General features: G+C 41.9%; 1 protein-coding gene across 9 annotated transcripts in view; it reads left to right on the top strand.

The window, feature by feature from the left end:
- Nucleotides 1-11,497, top strand: part of LOC124000042 (probable RNA-binding protein 18) — a 34,234-nt gene extending 22,737 nt beyond the window's left edge. For 2 of the 9 annotated variants that reach the window (XM_046306137.1, XM_046306138.1), the window contains exon 5: nucleotides 8,758-11,497. In XM_046306137.1, the coding sequence (XP_046162093.1) occupies nucleotides 8,758-8,814 (57 nt within the window). In that variant the 3' untranslated portion in view covers nucleotides 8,815-11,497. The remainder of the gene's footprint in view (nucleotides 1-8,757) is intronic. The other 7 variants (XR_006832537.1, XR_006832536.1, XM_046306132.1 and 4 more) reach the window with 7 other exon arrangements.
- The last annotated feature ends 1,382 nt before the right edge of the window (nucleotides 11,498-12,879 follow it).

Raw genomic sequence — 12,879 nt, forward strand, 5'->3', positions numbered from 1 at the left:
ACATGGGGACAAAGATTGCACTTTTGGGAGAAATGTTCTCTTGTCTGATGAAACAAAAATAGAACTGTTTGGCCACAATGACCATCGTTGTGTTTGGAGGAAAAAGGGGGAGGCCTCCAAGCCGATGAATACCATCCCAACCGTGAAGCACGGGGGTGGCAGCATCATGTTGTGGGGGTGCTTTGCTGCAGGAGTGACTGGTGCACTTCACAAAATAGATGGCATCATGAGGAAAGAAAATTATGTGGATATATTGAAGCAACATCTCAAGACATGAGTCAGAAAGTTAAAGCTTGGTTGCAAATGGGTCTTCCAAATGGACAATGACCTCAAGCATACTTCCAAAGTTGTGGCAAAATGGCTTAAGGATAACAAAGTCAAGGTATTGGAGTGGCCATCACAAAACCCTGACCTCAATCCCATAGAAAATGTGTGGGCAGAACTGAAAAAGTGTTTGTGTGCAAGGAGGCCTACAATCCTGACTCAGTTACACCAGCTCAGTCAGGAGGAATGGGCCAAAATTCACCCAACTTATTGTGGGAAGTTTGTGGAAGGCTACCTGAAACGTTTGACCCAAGTTAAACTATTTTAAAAGCAATGCTACCAAATACTAATTGAGTGTATATAAACTTCTGACCCACTGGGAATAAATATGAAAGAAATAAAAGCTGAAATAAATAATTCTCTCTACTATTATTCTGACATTTCACATTCTTAAAATGAAGTGGTGATCCTAATTGACCTAAGACAGGGAATTTTGACTAGGATTAAATGTCAGGAATTGTGGATAACTGAGTTTAAATGTATTTGGCTAAGGTCAAATCAAATTTATTTATATAGCCCTTCGTACATCAGCTGATATCTCAAAGTGCTGTACAGAAACCCAGCCTAAAACCCCAAACAGCAAACAATGCAGGTGTAAAAGCACGGTGGCTAGGAAAAACTCCCTAGAAAGGCCAAAACCTAGGAAGAAACCTAGAGAGGAACCGGGCTATGTGGGGTGGCCAGTCCTCTTCTGGCTGTGCCGGGTAGAGATTATAACAGAACATGACCAAGATGTTCAAATGTTCATAAATGACCAGCATGGTCAAATAATAATAAGGCAGAACAGTTGAAACTGGAGCAGCAGCACAGTCAGGTGGACTGGGGACAGCAAGGAGCCATCATGTCAGGTAGTCCTGGGGCACGGTCCTAGGGCTCAGGTCCTCCGAGAGAGAGAAAGAAAGAGAGAATTAGAGAGAGCATATGTGGGGTGGCCAGTCCTCTTCTGGCTGTGCCGGGTGGAGATTATAACACAACGTGGCCAAGATGTTCAAATGTTCATAAATGACCAGCATGGTTGAATAATAGTAAGGCAGAACAGTTGAAACTGGAGCAGCAGCATGGCCAGGTGGACTGGGGACAGCAAGGAGTCATCATGTCAGGTAGTTCTGGGGCATGGTCCTAGGGCTCAGGTCCTCCGAGAGAGAGAAAGAAAGAGAGAAGGAGAGAATTAGAGAACGCACACTTAGATTCACACAGGACACCGAATAGGACAGGAGAAGTACTCCAGATAAACAAACTGACCCCAGCCCCCCGACACATAAACTACTGCAGCATAAATACTGGAGGCTGAGACAGGAGGGGTCAGGAGACACTGTGGCCCCATCCGAGGACACCCCCGGACAGGGCCAAACAGGAAGGATATAACCCCACCCACTTTGCCAAAGCACAGCCCCCACACCACTAGAGGGAAATCTTCAACCACCAACTTACCATCCTGAGACAAGGCCGAGTATAGCCCACAAAGATCTCCGACACGGTATCAGAATGTATGTAAACTTCCGACTTCAACTGTATACACCATCCATATGCCATCAATATACCATCTATACACTATCCATATGCCATCAATATGCCATCTATACACTATCCATATGCCATCTACACTATCCATATGCCATCAATATACCATCTATACACTATCCATATGCCATCAATATACCATCTATACACTATCCATATGCCATCAATATGCCATCTATACGCCATCCATATGCCATCAATATGCCATCTATATGCCATCAATATGCCATCTATACACTATCCATATGCCATCTATACACTATCCATATGCCATCTATACACTATCCATATGCCATCTATACACTATCCATATGCCATCTATACACTATCCATATGCCATCTATACACTATCCATATGCCATCAATATGCCATCTATACGCTATCCATATGCCATCTATACACTATCCATATGCCATCTATACACTATCCATATGCCATCTATACACTATCCATATGCCATCTATACACTATCCATATGCCATCTATACACTATCCATACATTACATTACATTACATTTAAGTCATTTAGCAGACGCCCTTATCCAGAGCGACTTACAAATTGGTGCATTCACCTTATGACATCCAGTGGGACAGTCGCTTAACAATAGTGCATCTAAAACTTAAGGGGGGGGGTGAGAGGGATTACTTATCCTATCCTAGGTATTCCTTAAAGAGGTGGGGTTTCAGGTGTCTCCGGAAGGTGGTGATTGACTCCGCTGTCCTGGCGTCGTGAGGGAGTTTGTTCCACCATTGGGGGGCCAGGGCAGCGAACAGTTTTGACTGGGCTGAGCGGGAGCTGTACTTCCTCAGTGGTAGGGAGGCGAGCAGGCCAGAGGTGGATGAACGCAGTGCCCTTGTTTGGGTGTAGGGCCTGATCAGAGCCTGGAGGTACTGAGGTGCCGTTCCCCTCACAGCTCCGTAGGCAAGCACCATGGTCTTGTAGCGGATGCGAGCTTCAACTGGAAGCCAGTGGAGAGAACGGAGGAGCGGGGTGACGTGAGAGAACTTGGGAAGGTTGAACACCAGACGGGCTGCGGCGTTCTGGATGAGTTGAAGGGGTTTAATGGCACAGGCAGGGAGCCCAGCCAACAGCGAGTTGTCCTTCTGTAGCTCAGTTGGTAGAGCATGGTGCTTGTAACGCCAGGGTAGTGGGTTCGATTCCCGGGACCACCCATACGTAGAATGTATGCACACATGACTGTAAGTCGCTTTGGATAAAAGCGTCTGCTAAATGGCATATATTATATTATATTATTAATCCAGACGGGAGATGACAAGTGCCTGGATTAGGACCTGTGCCGCTTCCTGTGTGAGGCAGGGTCGTACTCTGCGGATGTTGTAGAGCATGAACCTACAGGAACGGGCCACCGCCTTGATGTTGGTTGAGAACGACAGGGTGTTGTCCAGGATCACGCCAAGGTTCTTGGCGCTCTGGGAGGAGGACACAATGGAGTTGTCAACCGTGATGGCGAGATCATGGAACGGGCAGTCCTTCCCCGGGAGGAAGAGCAGCTCCGTCTTGCCGAGGTTCAGCTTGAGGTGGTGATCCGTCATCCACACTGATATGTCTGCCAGACATGCAGAGATGCGATTCGCCACCTGGTCATCAGAAGGGGGAAAGGAGAAGATTAATTGTGTGTCGTCTGCATAGCAATGATAAGAGAGACCATGTGAGGTTATGACAGAGCCAAGTGACTTGGTGTATAGCGAGAATAGGAGAGGGCCAAGAACAGAGCCCTGGGGGACACCAGTGGTGAGAGCGCGTGGTGAGGAGACAGATTCTCGCCACGCCACCTGGTAGGAGCGACCTGTCAGGTAGGACGCAATCCAAGCGTGGGCCGCGCCGGAGATGCCCAACTCGGAGAGGGTGGAGAGGAGGATCTGATGGTTCACAGTATCGAAGGCAGCCGATAGATCTAGAAGGATGAGAGCAGAGGAGAGAGAGTTAGCTTTAGCAGTGCGGAGCGCCTCCGTGATACAGAGGAGAGCAGTCTCAGTTGAATGACTAGTCTTGAAACCTGACTGATTTGGATCAAGAAGGTCATTCAGAGAGAGATAGCGGGAGAGCTGGCCAAGGACGGCACGTTCAAGAGTTTTGGAGAGAAAAGAAAGAAGGGATACTGGTCTGTAATTGTTGACATCGGAGGGATCGAGTGTAGGTTTTTTCAGAAGGGGTGCAACTCTCGCTCTCTTGAAGACGGAAGGGACGTAGCCAGCGGTCAGGGATGAGTTGATGAGCGAGGTGAGGTAAGGGAGAAGGTCTCCGGAAATGGTCTGGAGAAGAGAGGAGGGGATAGGGTCAAGCGGGCAGGTTGTTGGGCGGCCGGCCGTCACAAGACGCGAGATTTCATCTGGAGAGAGAGGGGAGAAAGAGGTCAGAGCACAGGGTAGGGCAGTGTGAGCAGAACCAGCGGTGTTGTTTGACTTAGCAAACGAGGATCGGATGTCGTCGACCTTCTTTTCAAAATGGTTGACGAAGTCATCTGCAGAGAGGGAGGAGGGGGGAGGGGGCGGAGGATTCAGGAGGGAGGAGAAGGTGGCAAAGAGCTTCCTAGGGTTAGAGGCAGATGCTTGGAATTTAGCGTGGTAGAAAGTGGCTTTAGCAGCAGAGACAGAGGAGGAAAATGTAGAGAGGAGGGAGTGAAAGGATGCCAGGTCCGCAGGGAGGCGAGTTTTCCTCCATTTTCGCTCGGCTGCCCGGAGCCCTGTTCTGTGAGCTCGCAATGAGTCATCGAGCCACGGAGCGGGAGGGGAGGACCGAGCCGGCCTGGAGGATAGGGGACATAGAGAGTCAAGGGATGCAGAGAGGGAGGAGAGGAGGGTTGAGGAGGCAGAATCAGGAGATAGGTGGGAGAAGGTTTGAGCGGAGGGAAGAGATGATAGGATGGAAGAGGAGAGAGTAGCGGGGGAGAGAGAGCGAAGGTTGGGACGGCGCGATACCATCCGAGTAGGGGCAGTGTGGGAGGTGTTGGATGAGAGCGAGAGGGAAAAGGATACAAGGCAGTGGTCGGAGACTTGGAGGGGAGTTGCAATGAGGTTAGTGGAAGAACAGCCATCTATACACTATCCATATGCCATCAATATGCCATCTATACACTATCCATATGCCATCAATATACGATCTATACACTATCAATATGCCATCAATATGCCATCTATACACTATCCATATGCCATCAATATGCCATCTATACACTATCAATATACCATCTATACACTATCCACATGCCATCTATACACTATCAATATACCATCTATACACTATCCATATGCCATCTATACACTATCAATATACCATCTATACACTATCCATATGCCATCTATACACTATCAATATACCATCTATACACTATCCATATGCCATCAATATACCATCTATACACTATCAATATGCCATCTTTACACTATCCATATGCCATCTATACACTATCAATATGCCATCTATACACTATCCATATGCCATCTATACACTATCAATATACCATCTATACACTATCCATATGCCATCTATACACTATCAATATACCATCTATACACTATCCATATGCCATCAATATGCCATCTATACACTATCCATATACCATCAATATACCATCTATACACTATCCATATGCCATCAATACACTATCCATATGCCATCAATATGCCATCTATACACTATCCATATGCCATCAATATGCCATCTATACACTATCCATATGCCATCAATATGCCATCTATACACTATCCATATGCCATCAATATACCATCTATACACTATCCATATGCCATCAATATGCCATCTATACACTATCCATATGCCATCAATATACGATCTATACACTATCCATATGCCATCTATACACTATCCATATGCCATCTATACGCCATCTATACACTATCAATATGCCATCTATCCATATGCCATTATACACTAGCAATATACCATTTACACTATCCATATGCCATCAATATACCATCTATCTATCAATATGCCATCTTTACACTATCCATATGCCATCTATACTATCCATATCCATCTATGCCATCAATATGCCATCTATACACTATCCATATGCCATCTATACACTAGCAATATACCATCTATCACTATCCATATGCCATCAATATACCATCTATACACTATCAATATGCCATCATACACTATCCATATGCCATCTATACACTATCAATATGCCATCTATACACTATCCATATGCCATCTATACACTATCAATATACCATCTATACATCCATATCCATATGCCATCTATACAATATCAATATACCATCTATACACTATCCATATGCCATCAATATACCATCTATACACTATCAATATGCCATCTATACACTATCCATATGCCATCAATATACCATCTATACACTATCCATATGCCATCTATACCTATCAATATACCATCTATACACTATCCATATGCCATCTATACACTATCAATATGCCATCTATACACTATCCATATGCCATCAATATACCATCTATACACTATCCATATGCCATCAATATGCCATCTATACACTATCCATATGCCATCTATACACTATCAATATACCATCTATACACTATCCATATGCCATCAATATACCATCTATACACTATCCATATGCCATCTATACACTATCCATATGCCATCAATATGCCATCTATACACTAGCAATATACCATCTATACACTATCCATATGCCATCAATATACCATCTATACACTATCAATATGCCATCTTTACACTATCCATATGCCATCTATACACTATCAATATGCCATCTATACACTATCCATATGCCATCTATACACTATCAATATACCATCTATACACTATCCATATGCCATCTATACAATATCAATATACCATCTATACACTATCCATATGCCATCAATATACCATCTATACACTATCAATATGCCATCTATACACTATCCATATGCCATCTATACACTATCAATATACCATCTATACACTATCCATATGCCATCTATACACTATCAATATACCATCTATACACTATCCATATGCCATCTATACTATCAATATACCATATACCATCAATATGCCATCTATACACTATCAATATCCATATACCATCCATATGCCATCTATACACTATCCATATGCCATCTATACACTATCAATATACCATCTATACACATCAATATGCCATCAATATACCATCTATACACTATCCATATGCCATCAATATCCATATGCCATTCATCTATACACTATCCATATGCCATCAATATGCCATCTATACACTATCCATATGCCATCAATATGCCATCAATATGCCATCTATACACTATCCATATGCCATCAATATGCCATCTATACACTATCCATATGCCATCAATATGCCATCTATACACTATCCATATGCCATCTATACACTATCCATATGCCATCTATACACTATCCATATGCCATCTATACACTATCCATATGCCATCAATATGCCATCTATACACTATCCATATGCCATCTATACACTATCCATATGCCATCAATATACCATCTATACACTATCCATATGCCATCTATTCACTATCCATATGCCATCTATACACTATCCATATGCCATCAATATACCATCTATACACTATCCATATGCCATCTATTCACTATCAATATACCATCTATACACTATCCATATGCCATCAATATGCCATCTATACACTATCCATATGCCATCTATACACTATCAATATACCATCTATACACTATCCATATACCATCTATACACTATCCATATGCCATCAATATGCCATCTATACACTATCCATATGCCATCTATTCACTATACACTATCCATATGCCATCAATATGTCATCAATATGCCATCTATACACTATCCATATGCCATCAATATGCCATCACTATCCATATCCATATGCCATCTATACACTATCCATATGCCATCTATTCACTATCCATATGCCATCTATTCACTATCCATATGCCATCTATACATCCATATGCCCATATGCCATCTATACACTATCCATATGCCATCTATACATCTATACACTATCCATATGCCATCAATATGCCATCTATACACTATCCATATGCCATCTATACACTATCCATATGCCATCTATACACTATCCATATACCATCAATATACCATGTCTGACTCAGAGAGCCATTCTGAGTAGAACCTTTCTAACATGATGGTCAAGTAATGGTCCTTCAACGATATAGTCTATTGATTCAGCGATATAGTCTATTGATTCAAGGATACAGTCTATTGATTTGTATGCAATTGCAGTTCCTTTGGATTGTCATGATCTCTCTTTGTCTTGTCAAGTCACCTTGACCAAGGCCATGTACTGGAGATCCCCTTCAGCTTTGTCTTTAACCGAGGGATCATTTTATTTTTCCGTCACTTCAGAGACTGATTGCCTCATCTCTGAGCCTGACCTCTGAACCTGTGTACTTACAGATAATGGAGGGAAGAGACACTAATCTAAATCATCTGAAGATAGAAATATGAGATAGATCACACATGCAGAAAATAGACCTGTGGCCCTTGTCTATCCGGGAACATATAGGATACATTCTAATAGAAGGACTTGCCAAATAGAAGGGAGTATTTGAGGGTCATGGTCATATAAATGTATGTCCATTGTCTATTATGACTAGTGTGTTCAGTAGTCTGGCGTGAGAAACAATTATGGGTGTGTGTTTACTTTCAATGTAATACTTATTTCTATGTTACGTTGAGGAATAAAGGTTTTCATCCATCCATCCATTCATTCATCCATCCATCCATACTGGATCAGAAAGCTAACTTGTGCTTTTTGAAACCAGGACATGAACTGATTACTGAACCTGGTAAGTCTGATATGAGTAATTTCTGGTATACTGGTATTCTGGTATATGAAGTGTGTGTTGTGGTTCTTCTCTCCACAGGCTCACATTGCATCAGTCACGTGGGTGAAGTTGAGGGGTGGTTTTGAGAGGAATTAATACACAGTTCAATTTGCTGTGCCTTTCAGCTTCCCCACAATGCCTGTGGATTTGACCAAAAACAGCACCAGACAAACAGTGACACGCCACCTGCCTGGTCCATGGTGCGACTGAGCTAAACGGGCTCCACTCTGGTTACCTGGTCCAACCATGGTGCGACAGTAAGCTAGCCCACCCCTAAGCTCTGCTCCCTATCACTGTGGTTACCAGTTCAGGCTCTGCTCTGCTCAGCAGTTTGTCATGTGGGAGGAAGTTGCAGTTCATTCTCTAAAACCTCTCCTCATATCTCATAACTCATATCTCATACTTGGCTCATCGCGCTCTAGCGACTCCTTGTTGCGGGCCGGGGGCCTGCAGGCTGACTTTGGTCGTCAGTTGAACTGTATTTTCTCCAACACATTGGTGCAGCTGGCTTCCGGGTTAAGCGGGCGGGTGTTACGAGGCATAGTTTGCGGGGCATGTTTCGGAGGACTCATATGACTCGACCTTCGCCTCTCCCAAGTCCATAGGGGAGTGATGAAACAAGATCGGAATTGGATCGCAATTTAAATCACCAAATTGTGGAGAAAATGGAGGTAAAATACAAAAAAAACATCATTTTACAAGTGATAAACATTTCAGTTTAGTATTTTAATTGCTTGACAAGGAAGTTCCTTTTGAAAGGAGCTGTTATAAAAACAAATGGCCTCTTATCTCTAATTCATACTATTAGTGTTATTACTGAAACAACCATGTCTAAGATGAACTTTTAGGAAGAGTCCTTAGGAATGTATTTTACTGTAAACTTCAAAAACACACTTACCAACCATAGACCTGTCAGTGTGGAGGAAGTGATGAAAGATAAACACATAGTTTCCTTTTTTCCCCTCCTCCCCCCACACACTCTAGTTTGCTTCCCCACTCACTCACTCTCCTCACAGTCACTATCTCCCTCTCTCTATAACGCTCTCCTTCTCAGTCACTCTCCCTCTCTCTATACTCTCTCGATAACTCTCCTCACAGTCACTCTCTCCTCTCTCTATAACTCTCTCCTCATAGTCACTCTCTCCTTCACAGTCACTCTCTCCCTCTCTGAATAACGCTCTCCTCAAAGTCACTACTGCCTCTCTATAACGCTCTCCTTTTCAGTCACTCTCTCCCTCTCTAACTCTCTCCCTCTCAGTCACTCTCTCCCTCCCTCTACAGCTCTCTCCTTCTCACAGTCGCTCTCTCCTTCTCACAGTCGCTCTCTCCTTCTCACAGTCGCTCTCTCCTTCTCTGTCATTCTCTCCTTCTCTGTCATTCTCTCCTTCTCAGTCACTCTCTCTCTTCCCCTCTCTCCTATACAAAGTACAAGTGTGACGATCCATGCGATTGAGGCCAAGCTTCAGATGATGGAGAACCCAGATGGAGAGGAGTACAAAGGCCACTCAACCTACATGTACAACAAGCCCCCAGAGAAGAAACACCTAGAGCCCTACAGCAGACCCTTCTGCAAGTTCAGAAGATGACACAAATGAGATGGAGACAGACCATCCAACACCTAGGCTCAAACAATTCCAGTAACTTTCCCAAAATGTCCAGGTTTTGCAGAAATCCCAGTTTGAAGATTCCCAGTATCAGAAGGGAATAGGCAGGAAATCCAGAATCCTCCAACCAGAATTTGTGGAAAATCTGGTAATTTCTGTAAAGTTACTGGAATTTTAGTAAAGTTACTGGAATTTTAGTAAAGTTACTGGAATTTTAGTAAAGTTACTGGAATTTTAGTCAAGTTAGTGGAATTGTGGTCAAGTTAGTGGAATTGTGAATATTGTCTAACTGTTAAGTTATTATTCCACTTTGGCACTCAGGCTACTTCCACTAGTCTGTTTGGACTATCATGTTTGGCTTGGTAATGACTGCAGTTGGCAAGAGCACAAACAGATCTGGGACCAGGCTACAGTGGGAGAGGTCAGGCCACCAAACCAAAACCTCTGTACTGTATGGCTTCAGGTTTGGACAGACAGCACAACAAGCCATTTGACAGGTGAAAGCCTCGCACTGTCTGCTTTATTTTGAGCGAGTGTGTATTCTTACTTGGTAGAGGAGGGATTTTTTATTTGAGTTGTTTTTCGAATCTTATTTTCAATAACTTTTAACGGCTATATATTATATGATGTGTACAATATCACACCTTCAATTTATCTTACTGTTGTTTATTTTTGTCATTGTAATGTTTAATTTCTCTCTTTGCTGTTTAGTGTTGGGAGTTTGACATTATTAGCCTTAATAATTACCAATTTTCCAGGGCACGTCGTCACAAAGCGTCTCAGAGAAGGAGTGCTGATCTAGGATCAGGTCCCTTCTCTTATTCATTATGATTATGATGTAGAAGGGAAGCCTAGATCAGCACTCCTACTCTGAGATGCTTTGTGAATATGGGCCCTGATTTAGTGGATCATATAATGTTTCCAATACATGCTCAGTCTGAGTCCCTTATTCAGCATGTTATGTTGGTCTGTAGTCACAAAAGGGAAGACATGGCATAAAATTGTGTCTTTTGAAAACTGAGTAGTTGTCACCTTTCTGTGTTTCTTGTGATCAAAAGTCATGAAAATGTATTTAATTCATGTTTGTTTGAGTGTGATTTGATGGCAACTTTGTACAATTGGAACTATTTTTATTCATGCTATGACACCCAGTAAACCAAGAAACTACATTGTCACTCAACTCATGCATGGTTCCTTCATTAAATAGTATTTCTATTTATTATATATATATATATATTGTTTTTGTTTGTTCTCTTTTTGATTTCAATGTTATGCCCATATGTTTCTGTATTGTAGCCTACTTGTTGTTTTTTGGAAGTGTTTACAGGGCTGTTTTATTCATCCCATAATTTGTAGATCTGCCAAATGGTTAGAAGATTCTGGTACTACTAGAGTATGAGATTTCCATCGCTATTTACCACTCCTCATCAATGTTGTGCACAGTAGCTCTATCCTCAATGAGGTTTTAATGTAATACCAGTCCTCAGTATAGTCTCGTCAAAAAACGCGAATTTGATTTTCTTCAATCACGAAATGGGTCACTTGATATCCCATTTTTGTGCTGCCTCACTGCACTCTCATTTAAATGTGTTGCAGGCAGCTGAAATGTAGGTGTCTGTTTGATGCCCATGTGAATGGCGCGTGATAACTCTGCCTGCAGCCTGAATGGTAAGAAACGGACATGATTCATTTAGCGATCAAGACCTGTGAGATCATTTCATTCAAACGTAATGAATTACCAGACTGGATCAGTTATTAGGCTTTGCTTTTAAGAAATACAAAATAAATGTACAGTGAAATTATAGCTAAACCCTGATGATCGAAACAGCTTTGGTAACATCTTAAACTCTTGGTGCTCATTTTGACCGCCTTCATTGCGGTGATGTCCATGACAGTGGCAGATTTACCGCCAATATTCCAGATGCGGGCTGTTCTCAAACTGGTCAGCCTTGGTCTGTATATTGTCCTGATTATCGATCATTTCAAGCATGTATACATTAACTATAAGACTAGTTGGTATTTGTTTATGTTTGATGCTGCAGGGCTGTGTTCCATTGAAGTTGTATTTTTCATAGCTAAACAAACCATCTACAGATTCGCCCTCAATATATTAGATTATTGGATTAAAAAGCCTATATATTTGGGGTGAGAATGAGATGTCTATTTATTTTGTGTCAAATTTGCAATAGATCCTCTTGCAGGATCAAACATGTACGTTTAGTTTAATCTTTTTCTAATCAGCGATAATAAATGAACCCCTATGATAACAATAATAATTTTAAAAAGGAACTAATTGAATAATAAATGTATGTCTCGTTTGAAATCTTATGTCTATTTAGTCTCACAAACTCCAAGAATGCAATAGAATAAATGTATAACGTGAATAATTAAACCTTAACTATTTACGGTGCATAATTGTGTTTTTAATTTTGCAAAATGAAAAACAATGATTCGATGAAGTTCTATGTTTCTCAAGACTATCCACTTTTAAATAAGTTTACAACAAATATTTAATTAAATCATCTCCAGACAGACATGGATTACTTGATCTTGTGAT

This window comes from Oncorhynchus gorbuscha, linkage group LG16, assembly GCF_021184085.1.
Source record: "Oncorhynchus gorbuscha isolate QuinsamMale2020 ecotype Even-year linkage group LG16, OgorEven_v1.0, whole genome shotgun sequence".
In the NCBI taxonomy this organism is placed as follows: domain Eukaryota; kingdom Metazoa; phylum Chordata; class Actinopteri; order Salmoniformes; family Salmonidae; genus Oncorhynchus; species Oncorhynchus gorbuscha.